Source organism: Alosa pseudoharengus, unplaced genomic scaffold (genome assembly GCF_046254945.1).
Source record: "Alosa pseudoharengus isolate Yale_2024_CS ecotype anadromous, Long Island Sound unplaced genomic scaffold, YU_APseudo_1.1 YU_APseudo_1.1_scf_20, whole genome shotgun sequence".
Classification (NCBI taxonomy): Eukaryota; Metazoa; Chordata; class Actinopteri; order Clupeiformes; family Clupeidae; genus Alosa; species Alosa pseudoharengus.
Window position 1 is genome coordinate 35,740,034 of NW_027468664.1, and position 14,319 is coordinate 35,754,352.

The 14,319-nt window shown below is 40.4% G+C and overlaps 1 protein-coding gene across 2 annotated transcripts in view; it reads left to right on the forward strand.

Moving 5' to 3' along the window:
* dmd (dystrophin) overlaps positions 1-14,319 on the forward strand; it is a 541,017-nt gene that overhangs the window by 376,773 nt on the left and 149,925 nt on the right. For both annotated transcript variants that reach the window (XM_076297170.1, XM_076297171.1), the window contains one exon: positions 12,202-12,413. In XM_076297170.1, the coding sequence (XP_076153285.1) occupies positions 12,202-12,413 (212 nt within the window). The remainder of the gene's footprint in view (positions 1-12,201; positions 12,414-14,319) is intronic.

Genomic DNA, 14,319 nt, shown 5'->3' on the forward strand with positions numbered 1-14,319 from the left:
CGGCCCGCAGGTGCTCGGGCCCGCCATTGCCGCTTGCGGCTATATTTAGGGCCCGAGCACCGACGGTGCGCGAGGCCGGGACGGCCTTGCGCACCGAGAGGTGCGAAGCCCTATTGTTTTTGAAAGGATTATTATTATTATTATTATTATTATTATTATTATTTGTTCACCTTTTTGCTATTTTTGAGGTGGTTAGCATAGATGAAAAGTCTTGGAATTTGGCACACACATCTGGTATTACAATGGCTACACAGGCATAAAGGCTTGGCCCCGGGCGTGGCCCAGGGACTCAGTAGCGCCCCCTTAGGTGATTGAGGCAGTGGTTGGCACATACTTTCAGCTAGACGCATCAAATTCGGTAGGTGTGTGTATCTCCCCAAGATGAACAACTTTCGTATGTACAATGCATTAGCCACGCCCAACAGGAAGTGAGGTATTTGGGATTTTGTGCGGACTAAAATGTGATGAATTGTGATGCCAGAAGACGTTCTTCCCATCGGTGAAAACGCATGAAATTTGGCACACACGTCAAGAGGTACCATGAATACACAGGGGAAAAGCCTTGGCACTGGGCTTGGCCCAGGAACTCCATAGCGCCCCCTTATGTCACTGTGACTTGTGGTTGGCATATAGTTTTAGATACACACACCAAATTTGGTGGGTGTGTGTAACTCCCAAAAACAATCAACTTTTGTATTAACATGCCATTAGCCACGCCCACAGGAAGTGAGGTAATTGGGATTTTGTGCATTGTGGACATGATCAATTTTAACGTACTCCTCCTAGACGATTGATCCGATTCATGTGAAAGTTGGCATACATGATGCCAATATGCTTCTGATTCTGAATTGTGAAGCTTTTTTTGATATGTTGTAATTTGACGAAATGGCGAAATTATTAATTTTAATACCCTTCCACATGAACAATAAATGTGTCATAATTCACCATGCATGGCTTGAAATGTTTTAAATTTCACAGGTCATTAAAGACCATGTTAATGATAATATTCACATGCCCATAATGCATGTTTGGCATAGCGCCACCACCTGGCAACAGAAAGAATGACAATTATACTGATTTCACATGATCAATTTGAACATACTCCTCCTAGACGGTTTGTCAGATTCATTTGAAATTTGGCAAACATTATGCCAAGATGTCGCTGATGTTAAATTGTGAAGGGATTTTTGAATGTTGTAATATATTTGATATGATTTTAATATCTCACCACATAAACAGGAAATGTGTCATAAATCACAGTGCATTGAATGAATGGTCTGAAACTTTTCAGGTTAATAGATATCATGATTATGATGATATCCAGACACCCAATAAGCCTGCCTGGCATAGCGCCACCACCTGGCCAAGCAAGATATGTGCCAGAAATGGAAAATGCCTTAAGTGATTGATCTGAAACTTTATAAAATATTGGATAGCATTATTGTGATGATATTCACAAGCGTAATTCACAGGCCTAGCATAGCGCCACCATCTGGCCAAGCAGGAAATGTGCCAGAAATGCTCAATGATTTGAATAAATGGTCTGAAACTTCTCAGGTTAATAGATATTATGATTATGATGATATCCAGACACCCAATGGGCCTGCCTGCCATAGCGCCACCACCTGGTCAAGCAGGAAATGTGCCAGAAATGGACAATGCCTTAAGTGATTGATCTGAAAGTTTATTAAATATTGGATATCATTATTGTGATGATATTCACATGCGTAATTCACAGGCCTAGCATAGCGCCACCATCTGGCCAAGCAGATAATGTGCCAGAAATGCTCAATGCTTTGAATAAATGGTCTGAAACTTCTCAGGTTAATAGATATTATGATTATGATGATATCCAGACACCCAATGGGCCTGCCTGGCATAGCGCCACCACCTGGTCAAGCAGGATATGTGCCAGAAAATAAAATACGAAAACAAATAGCACACGCATAAAATATGTACATTTCACAGATGCACCACGTCGGTGCTTTGTTGGATTCCGACATGTCACGGGTTGCAGCCCGCAGGTGCTCGGGCCCGCCATTGCCGCTTGCGGCTATATTTTATTTTGTTATTGAATTCGTAGGCTGGGATTACTAAGTCTCCTGCTTTTTCAGAAGGAGCGGCAGGCAGAGCGATGTACAGTGGCAGAGCGACGTACAGTGGCTGAAAGTGGTACTAAAGCTTCACGCAGCTTCACGCCTCGTAATGCATGACTGAAGTGGTCATTTGAAAGCGATGCCCACTGTAGGTGCCTTGCTCTAGGGCACTTCAGCCGTCCCTGCTGGTCGGGGTTCAAACCGGCAACCCTCCGGTTACAAGTCCGAAGCGCTAACCAGTAGGCCACGGCTGCCCCAAAATCTTTTACACTGGCCTTTTTTGGGTTATGTATTGGTAGACAGCCTTGATAACTTAGCCTACCCAACACACCCGCTCTTGTCTGCCAGTGCCACCACAAAGTGAAGTATGTAAGGGATAATGTATAGAACGCCGGTCATTATTGGGAAAATAAGTCCCGACAGGGCGAACCGGACCCCGACGCGCAGCGGAGGTCCCTGAAGGGACTTATTTTCCCAATAATGACCGGCGTTCTATACATTATCCCGCTTATTACACGGCTACTTGCCAAAACAAAATAATAATTTCCCCACGATATGACTTTAGCCTACATAGCCTAGCCTATTTGTTACCGTTCATCGTGGCATTTGCTGAGAAACAAATAGTTCGCAACAACACAGGCTGAACTTGAATCAAACAACTGTCTGCTTTCACTTTTGAATGAAGTTCCAGTCGTTGCGTAGTGATATGAAAGACATATCAGAAGCACAAAAACCGTTGCCATTGGCAGCGGTAATCATATGTTTGCAGCGGTAATTACATGAAAATATTTTACCGTAGAACTTTGGGAAATCCCATTCAAGCCAATGGAGCGTTCTACTTGCCTTGTGAAGAGCCGTGTAATAAGCTTTGACAGTCTCGTGCGTGTCAGATAATCCACTTTTAATTAATTATAAAAGTGTCAATTATCAATTGATTGTAAATAATAATTTTCTGTGTTGTGTAGAAAGTTTGTAAGTGCACCAGGAGTTTATTTAAATAAGACTTGCCTGATTATCTGCTACTATACCGCTGCATCGACGTTTCTTCCGTGATTTGGGAAAAGCCTGTAAAAGTCCTGGCAGGAAGCATGCATAAGGATGTAGATCCAGGAATGCACTAATATTTTGTTTGTAGTCCAGTTTGCAACAATTATTAGTTATTATTAAGTTGTAAAAGTTGTATTTAAAACTGGATATACCAAAAAACGTTGATGTAATCGCTTCCTGCAAGGACTTTTACAGGCTTTTCCCAAATCACAGAAGAAACGTTGATGCAGTGGTATAGTAGCAGATAATCAGGCAAGTCTTATTTAAATAAACTCCTGGTGCACTTACAAACTTTCTAATGCCTCGTTATTGGACTAAATGTCGTAGTTGTACTACTGCAGAAGTTTCGTACCATTCAGGGCATTATTAGTGGGGTAATTTACGAGATAAAAGTTGGTTCCATCATGACTGCAGAACGTCATTCGTTTCTGACGGCGCTACTCGACCAGGGCTCGACCAAGGGAAAAAAGGTTCTGGGAGGGTGTTTGGCTCGGGGTGATGGTGCAAAGAACCCTAGGGTAAAATTACTCCGAACCATCGCTTTAATCCGGCCTCTGGGGAGAAGTCAGAGGTTAGGTGCCTTGCTCAAGGGCACTTGAGGATGTGGATGTGGGAGAGCAATGTTCAATCACTACCCCCACCCACATTTTGCCACGGATGCCCTAAAGTCTGTTGTCTCCAGATGCCGCTTCAATTTCTAAGGCTTCAGCGCATTTGACATCATTAAGCACTGGGCTTTGGGCTCAACATCATCACCTCCATTGACAAAACCATATTTAATGTAATCCAGATTGTATTTTCAAAGTTTTTGGTCAAATATAGAACATTAGCTTGCCAAACTGAGTGCTTCAAATTGATGATGTTGTTTAAAGTTGGAACGAATAATATAGCTTACTACTTTTAAAAATCCATTCTTCATATTTCCCAAAAAATTAACTTCAATTGAAAACTTTTCCCGGCCCACTAAGTGGCGCTGTGCGGCCCACTAATAGTCCTCTGAAGTTCGCCTACAAAAATCCTGCCATCTTTGAAATCCGTTATCTGGCGATTTTTCCTATTGGAAAATAACATGGGGATTTTGAATTATTACACCTGTTAAAGTCTCGTGGGGACGAAAAATTCTGAAATGCAGACATTTTCCTGTGGGTACTGTGATCTTCGGAATGTTAAGACGGCAGACTTAGATTTTTGCTACCCCAGAGCTAACTTGCTAGCTAACTTAAAGGACAATTCCGGCGCAAAATGAACCTAGGGGTTAATAACACATGTGTACCGAGATCGACCGTTCGCTGGGAATTATTTTCATGCTAGTCGAATGTGACCAGTTTTATTGCAAACCGCTAATTAGCGTTTAACGCTAGCCTTCGGGGCAGACGTACAGTAAAAAGAAATCGCTATTTCTACCACTAACAAAGCTCAAAATAGCACCACACTTACACTGAAGCATAATGAGGGTCTCTACATGTAAACCGAAGCATTGAGAACTTTGTAAGTGTACAGGCAATTTATTAAAAAGAAACACATTACCGTTCACGCCTGGTTTTGTCGGAATCGTCCTTTAATGCAAGTTGCATTGCAAGTTAGCTCTGATGTAGCAAATATCAAAGTGTGCCACCTTCACTTACCAGAGATCCACTCAGTATCCACTCGAAGGCAGAGGACAAAAGTGTGTATAGCAAAACGTTTGCATTTCCGATTTTGTCGTCCCTGCAAGAGTTTAATAGGTGTGTTAATTCCAAATGCCCATGTTATTTTCCATCCCCATGTTATCTATTGCAAAATCTGGAGTAACATCTTGGTCTTAGTGGCAAATAAAGCATGTTTTGCATGGGGGGGCAAATCACGAATTAGGGGTTAGGAGACCAACAGACTAAATGTTGTCTTCTTGGGTGCAATGGTTCAGGTAGTTATTTAGCGAAAACTACATTTTTCGGCTTTTGGGAGGGCCCAGTGTGGAGTGTCCCTTGGAGACCAAATGCTTATTTTCCGTTTAAGTCTAGTGGGGCTACATGCCCACTAAGTTTCATGAGCCCTGGTGTTTCGGTGTCCCGGGAATCATTTGCCAAAAATTCTGCTACACTAGCTACACTAGCTAGCTACTGTACACTAGCGGCAGTCATAATAAATAATCCTAATTCCTATCTCCATATATGGCTGCTCCATACCTTGCTTCTCTCAGGTGAAGAGCCTTGGTGTAATTTTAAATAGTATGATATCTGTCAATGCACACATCAACCTTGTTTTTTACAATGCTTTTTCCACCTATAGAACATTGATTATGGCCAGCCCTCTCTCAGTACAGTGCAGAAGTCCTGGTCAACACTTATGTTACCTTCCACATTGGCTACTGCAACTCCATCCTGTCTGGCATGCCAAATAATCAATTCTAATTTATCCAAAACTCAGCAGCAAGGATCATCACACACTCCAAATTTGCTAGCCATATAACATCTGTGCTCATCCAGATTCTTTGGTGCCCTGTTGCATACCAAATTTAAAATATTGCTCCTCACAGATAAAGGCCTATATAATCATGCTTCCACTTATTTCACTGACCTCTTTGAGAACTACATCCCTGCCGGCTCACTGCAATCCTCCTAAGCAGGTCTACCTCAGCATACCAAACATGAACCTCAATATTATGGGAGACAGTGTTCTGTTATATTGCCACAAAATCCAAAATCAAAAACAGAGACTATGTAACTGGACTATTGAGGCCAAAAAGATTAAGACGAAGGAGTGAAGGCAGCCAAGAGGAGGACCTGAAGGTAATTGTAAAGCAAAAGATTCACTGAAAGAAAATGCCATGTGGTAATTTAGCTAAAATGTGGAGAATACAATGCAATCAAGCATTGTGGGCGATGTGGAATCACAAACTGGCAGCAGATTAAATGCTCAAGAGAGAGAAAAAGGACCTGACCGAAGCAAGCCAGGCCCAATGGTAATTGTAAAGCAATTTACAAAAGATTCATTGAACAAAAATGCTGATATGGTACATAAAAATTTGGCTAAAAATGTGGAGAATGCAATGCAAAGCATTTTGGGCGAATATGGACTCACAAGCTGGCAGCAGATTAAATGCTCACTAGAGAGAGAAAAAGATGCGGTTTTAAAAGGACATGACCGAAGCTGAGGCAAGCCAGGCGATAGGCCCGATGGTAATTGTAAAGCAATTTACAAAAGATTCACTAAACAAAAATGCTGATGTGGTACATGAAAATTTAGCTAAAAATATGGAGAATACATTACAATCAAGCATTATGGGCAATGTGGAGAGACAAGCCGGCAGCAGATTAAATGCTCACGAGAGAGAAAAAGATGCAGCAAGCAGGTGCAAATGCCCGGCTGGCCACCTTCGAGACAGCGAGAGAAAAAAAGAGGTGCATTTAAAACTAGGGCCTATATTTCAGCGCAGGATTACGGGTATTGCACATAAGTTATTAAGTATTGCGCATAATAATAAAAGTCCTGCAACTCTAGCCATCATAATGCCCTGCAACTCTAGCCATCATAATGCCCGCACACATTTGACAGCGCTGTCTGATAACGTTAATGGAGCGGCCTGAATGCGGGACTATTGACTGGATGGACAAACTCTGACTTTAATTGTACTTAGCCCCATGCAGAGACACACACACACGCGTGCAGGACCACTTTGCGGGTGCCTCTCTCTCTCTCTTTCTCTCTCTGTTAGCAGGATTTGTCACCACTGAAGTGAAATTATAGCCTAGGTGCTTCTACATCAACCGCTATCGACAGGAAAGGAAAAGAAAAGTTTAGCGAACAGGAACCATCATGAATTTTGCAAACACAGAAGCATGACAGCCTATAACCCGAGAGAACATGGATGTGTTCTCCATTTGAAGAACGTTATAATCGATTGCGGAAGTGAACAGAGAGCTACAGACACGGAGCGAGTAGGCCTACTTCCACTTTCTAGTGCGCGCATTCATTACGTGAAAGATAATTAGTAGCAAAACAGCATCAAATATTACATAGCAGTACGTTTTGTTTTCAAATGTTTCCATGCATGTACAGATAACGGGTGAGAAATGTTTAGGAGACAGACTATTGTAAATCCTCAAATTATGGCTGGGATCTTTTTTTTAGGCTGCGCAAAGCACAGCACCTTTATTTGGGGCAGGCTTGTAGGCCTTTATTTATTACGTGGTGCGTTTTATTGTGAAACATAGGCCTACTTTTCGTTTGGAGCTGCATACCGGTAGGCTATCAATAGCAAAATATGTTCAATTTGGGATTTAATTTACATTTGGACTGTTTGATTATATTGCTAAATATCAGGACTGATGACCACTGAAATCTGTGGGGTATTTGATGGTTCACTATTAACTCATTGATTGCCAAAAACGTAATATTAAGTTTTTCCTTCCCATGCGTTGAGTGCCAAAAACGTAATATTAAGTTTTTAGCTTTTTTTTTTTAAATTACGAAACTAGACACTCTAACACCCCCTATATGTGATTTTGGGAACTCTGTGATGAATGGAAATGAAATATATGACGATCGTGAAACTCATGAAACAATGGTCTAGATTGCTGGCACTCTAGGACAAAGCTCCCGAAAACAGCTTGGCATTCAATGAGTTAAGTTTCATGTAATTGAAAGAGTGTCGGGATTTCCATCCGCTTATTGCGAAATAAGGCATCCGCTTTCATTCATTCATGGAATGTGTGCTGTGCTGTAATGGAAACCTTATTCTGTATAGCCAAAGAGTTCTACGATAGCCTAAATTTAATTATTTTTTTAATTATGCATGTTTTACTTCTTTATAAAATTCGTAGGCTGATGCCTGGCAGCAACAATTGTTTGTCTGAATCTGAGGCCCAGCTATATAGAATCCCTGCAATAATTTGAGGATTTAGGTATGCAAGTGTGTTTCAGGCATAGTGCAAGCACTAATCTCTGACTGAAAGTGCACCGAACTTGTGCATTTGATAGTGCTCTCTCGCGGCTGTAGACGGTAATGTTTCATGTAGGGTTCATGTCAGTTAATATGAATTAACAGTTAAAAACATGTTCACTTATATATTTTTCATATATAAGTCGCAGCTGACTATAAGTCGCAGGACCAGCCAAACTATGAAAAAAGTGTGACTTCCGGAAAATACGGTACTCTGTCTGCCTCTCCACCACTTCCACTACCTGCTATAACAATGTTTGTGTACTGACTGTCCACTGGCCCACTATTTACTGCTTACACATTACATTACATAGGCAAATAATTCCATAAGAGGAGAATTCCACTGTTGGAGAGTTACAGACAAAAGTAACATATTGAGGTCCCCCAAAAAATCAAAAAGTGACCTCACTGCTTACAGATTATTTAGAGGGAATGCCAGGTAAAAGCCTGTCCAGTCATTTAATTACCAATGTAAATGGCAGGAGTTACTGAATGGTATAGTTACTTTGTCTGGAAGTGTGGTCTATTTCAGATGAAATGAAAATTGCGCTCTTTGGCTAGAAACACTTTAGGTGTTTTTGACGTACATAGAAGAATGGCTATACTGAGAAGAACCCCATGCCTAATGAGAATTATGGTGGAGGGGCTGTGCTATTGTGGGGCTGTTTTTATTCCCAAAGGCCTTGGGAACCTAATTAAGGTGCATGGTATCATGAACACCAAGAAAAACATTTTCAAAGTAAATCTGTCAATCTCTGCCAAGACACTAAAAGTTGGTCATGATTGGATCATTCATCAGGTCAATGAACTAAAACAAACGTCCAGATCAAAACAAATATTGTTTGCTGAACTCAAAATCATGCTTCGGATATTGCCATCTCTGTCCCCTGATCTAAACTCCATAGGAAAACAGTGGGGTGAGTCAAAGAGGAGAATGCACAAGTGTGGACCTAGGAATCTGGACGATCTGGGGAGATTTTTTTAAAGCCAAACGGTCTTAAATCCTTTGCTTTGTATTATCTAGATAGATAGATAGATAGATACTTTATTGATCCCCAAGGGGAAATCATCACATCACACACAACATTCACTAACAACAGAAAAAGTAATAAAAGTATATGATATAAAAAACACAACTAAGCAATAAGGACAGTAGAAGATAAAGAATATACTAAAATACAAATTATACTAAATAACACTAAATCTAAATCAAGTCTAAAACAGTATCGACATAGTGTGCTTAGGGGTGATTAAGCATGAGGCGCTTGCAATGACTGAGGCAGGGACTGAGCCTGTGATTCTCTGTGCATAGTAAGGTAAGGTGCTCTGTGAGAGTGAGTGTCATGGTGATGGTGCAAATGAGTCCAACAGTGCAACAGTGCAAGAATAAAGTCTAGAGACCAGCATGAAATAACTATGGACATATAACTTACATATCTAACTGTATGGGGTGTCATAGGAGAATATTACAAGCTGTTTTATTGGCAAAGGGAGGCTTAAGAAGGTATTACAAGCAGGGGTGCCAATAATTGTGAGCGACGTGTTTTTGTTAAAAAATATTTATTTCTTTATGAGATTTTCCTTTTTCTCAAAATAAATTTGCTTCCCTTCAAGGTTGGATTTTTCCTAATATTTTTCATTGTGAGATTACAATAAATCACCAACAGATTATGTTTTATACCGGTTTTTAGTCAACTTTATCAGAGGTGCCAATAATTCTGGAGGGTACTGTATTTGCACTACCACCTGGACACACACTCTTATAAAGCACCTTATCGTGCATACTGAATCACAGGGTCAGTCCCTGCCCTGTCACTGCAAGCGTCTCATGCTTATGCATCCCTTAGTACATGTGGATTTTTGATTTAGTATCTTTTACTGTCCATATTATTCATGTGGATTTGTTATTATCATCCTGTTTATGTGATGTCTTTAAGCTACTGGGACCTTGAATTTCCCCTTGGGGATCAATAAAGTATCTATCTATCTATCTATCTATCTATCTAATTAGCACAGTTACAGTGGGTCCCATTTTTAAGAGGCCACTTCATTCGCGCTTTCCGTGATTCACGCAGCTGCGTGAAATGTATTACAACTTCGCCACAAGGTGTCAGCTTAAGTCCGCTGTAGCATTGCCGGTAAACAGGGCCGCACTGGGGGGCCAACACGTCGCAGAGGGGATGCCAGAGCGTGGATATCTCACTCGCAAAATGAAACAATATTTCGGTCGGGCGCCTACCATGGACCTCACAGTTGCAAAATGCAAGGAGACATGAATCAGCCTATATTTGCACTAACAATAACGGACAACAGCTCTTCAACTTGCCCTGTTAAAATCTAAAAAGTATAATTTTAAATCGTAAAAGAAACGTACTGTCAACAACTAAGCAGACATCCATAGACCAAGACATATACTTATATACTTATATTTCTTCTCATTTCGGATTTAAAACTTACAACAGTGCATTAGATTAGGCTATAATTTAAATGGACATTAAACTACTACTATAGGCTACAGTATGGCGCATTATCGTTCATCTTTCGGCTAATTCGCAAAAGCCTCTTGTTCTGATATTTATTCATTTCAAATTCTTACAACATAAACAAATGTTGCGAAATCTCCACATTTTTCCTTTCCACTTTGCGCAGTAATTTCATTAATTCCAATTGGAGGAAAGAAAGACACATGCAGTTTTCTTGTAGTATTTGTATCTTAATTTGGTAGTCTTATTATCTGCTAGGCTATAAGCCTAATGCAAAACCAATTTTTGATATTTTGTATAGATTGGCTATATGAAGATATCGATAGGCATAAACAGGGTGCCCAATGTGTGAGCCCATTCTGCGTTCACTCCAGCGAGAGTGAAATCAATGTTTTAAAAGCTGTGTCATCACCATAGGCTATTTGCTACGATATTTACCTCTGTTACAACAAATCGTGACTTATGCCAATTCAACTTTTAACTTAGTAATTCAGTTTTACTTGCGCAGACGTGCACATATTGAATGAACGCTGACACCACTACCCCCGTAAATGCATGTGTGATAACACTAAATTAAGAAATATTTTCTAATCAGGAAAATGACAGTTCTTTGAATTGACACACAAAATTAGACTGTTGTAGGCCTATAGCCTAAGTTAAAAGTTGAATGGGCATAAGTCATGACTTGTTGTAGGCCTAACAGGTACAGTAAATATCGTAGCAAATAGCCTATGGTGATGACACAGCTTTTAAAACATGTATTTCACTCTCGCTGGAGAACGGGCTGTTGCACAAACAAATGAATTAGGGTGATGATCTGCATCTCCGTTTACCAAAAGCTATGGTTTTGCTAACCCATTCGCACAATAAATAATTTCTGAAAGGTTGTCTCCATTGTTAACGTGCAACATTTCTCCATGTGGGGTAGTGTCAAGCAGTGAAATGATAGCCTATTGCAGGTAGGCAATGTTCAGACAGAAGACGGGCACTGCTTTCTCTGTTGGTATTTCTGTCCCTCCGAAAACTGTGTTAAAATGGTGTTTTTAGCAGTCAAAAACAAAACAGCCAGATGCTTCTTCATAAAATAACAAACACACCTTCATAAACAATAACAAGTTTTATCGTGAGACTGCCTGTTATTTGGAGCATATCGGTAGGCTATATTAAAAGCTGAAGATTTTCAGTTTGCTTCGGGATTTAATTCACTTTTGGATTCTTTGATTATAGTGCTAAATGTTGGGACTGTCGCATGAGACGCATAAAGCTAATCAGGGGGTAATATTGTGGAAACGTTACTCAAAACGTTGGGTAAATATATGGTCCATACTGTAGCACACTGTAGGCTACTGGCGCGCATAGACTCCAAGCGGCAAAAGCCAACGTTTCTAACCCTGTGGCAACCTGGTGGTTGTTTGGGTCATTGCAGCTTCACTGGGGAAAATAAAAGACGTGTGATTCACGCGTGAGGTCACTTGAAAGTAGAACCCACTGTACAAGAGTGTAACCTGCAGTCCATTCTACACTGAAAGCCAACCTTTATCTTAATTTGGTCAAAGGATCTAATATTATGAAACTAATATATGAAACTTGTACTAATTTACTTGAATGAAAATGCATCTGTTAAAAAAGTCTCTCTGTTTTATTGTCAACTCAGTTGATAAGTTACAGGTCCACTGGGAAAATTCACATCGCAGCTTAACTGACAGAATTGTGGAGCTGCAGAAGATGGCACAGGACTCATGTGCATGGTGCGATGCCAAGAAGGAAGTGGAGCTACATTTGAAACAAACCCAAGAAAATATGGAGACTTGGAGGGAACTCTTCTACACGGTGGATGTGCTAAAGACCCAAAACCATGAACTCAAGGTAACTCACTCATATGAAACTCCAACCTCAATACATATTAAATGCTACTTTATGCAATCATACTATTATGAAATATCTGTAATAAAATTTTATAAAATTAATATTACAAGTTACTTGACAAAGTAGTTTTAACCAGTTTCCCCTTTAGTTTTAACTAAAGAGGGGTCTAAAGATGTATCTGTTCAGCTTACACTTAAATAATTAAGTGGCTCTAATGACTTATGGTTTTGTATATTTATGGTGTTTATTTATTTTCATTATTGATTGTTGATATTGTATTGACTTTAGTGTTATTATTACTATCCCTAATGTAGCCTCACCAACTTTCTATAACTGTTTACTGTTCATTGTAACTATTGTATTGTTAGATTTGTAAGCTAAATTGCATAAACATAAAACAATATCAATATGAAGTTCCAGGCAAGTTTTAGATCTACCGCAAGGGTTAGTCTCTCTGAATGCACTCAATAAACATACAGTACATACAGTACAGTAAAGAAGGGGCAGTCACTGAGGGATTGAGGGGGGGATTCCAGAGCTTAGGGGCCATGGTGCTGAAACACCTGCCACCCAGGGTAGAGAGATTGGTGCGGTGGATAGAGAGGAGATTTTGGTTAGAGGATCTGAGGTAAGGAGGAGCAAGGTCATGGAGGGTTTTGAAAGTGAGAAGTAGAATTTTGAATTTGATTCGGGACAGAACAGGTTACCAGTGAAGCTGAGAAAGAATAAGGGTGATGTAAGCAGAACTCTTGGTATGAGTGAGTAGTCTGGCTGCGGAGTTCTGAATATATTGTAGTCTTTGAAGTGATTTAGTGGAGAGGCCAATGAATAGGGAGTTGCAATAGCCTAGGCGGGAGGTAATTAAGGAGTGGACCAAGGTTTGTGCATCAGAGGTACAAAGGAAGGGGCGGAGGCAAGCAATGTTCTGAAAGTGAAAGAATGCAGTCATAGTTAGGGATTTAATGTGGGGATCGAAACTAAGGGGTCAAGCAGTATGCCGAGGTTTCTGATAACAAAAGCAGATTTGACAAATGTACCATCAATGTTCAGACTGAAACTATGTTATTTGGACCGTTGAGATTAGGGGCTGATAAGAAGGATTTCGGTTTTTATCTGTGTTGAGTTTTAGAATGTTATCCATAGCATCCATAGCTTTAAGTCAGAGTCAGGGTTGGTGAGGGAGGATGTAGTAGTTCTGCATTTCTTAATTTATTTTAACTGTAGCCCTTTTTGTTTTTGTGCCTTCCTGCATTTATTTATTGCACTTTATTGTGAAGCACTTTGGTGCAGCTAAGCCGTCTGTAAATGCGCTATATAAATAAAATTGACATTGACATAGTGAGATATAATTGGATGTCATTGGCATATCAATTAAACTGAAGGTGACGTCTACATATGACTTAGCCAAGAGGCAGGACATATATATATATAAAGAAGGGCCCAAGAACAGAAACCTTGGATACACCACGAGTGAAAGGGGATGTGGAAGACTTGTGTGGACCCAGAGTGACAAACTGTTGTCTGTTGGAGAGGTAGGACCGAAACCACTGGAGGGCTATGTCTGACAGGCAGGAGATGAGAACATTATGGTTCACCGTGTCAAATGCAGCACTTAAGTCCAGGAATGGGCTTGGAATGGGAGCTTAAAGTCTCACCTTTTAATCGAGCTATTCTACGTGTTCATATCTATAACACAGAATATGCTGTGGCTCCTCCCAGGAATGGGAGCTTAAAGTCTCACCTTTTAATCGAGCTATTCTACGTGTTCATATCTATAACACAGAATATGCTGTGGCTGTACAAAAATCATCAACAATGGTCTAGATTGCTGGCACTCTAGGACAAAGCTCCCGAAAACAGCTTGGCATTCAATGAGTTAAAATGGGGGTAACTGCAGTAGTTCTGA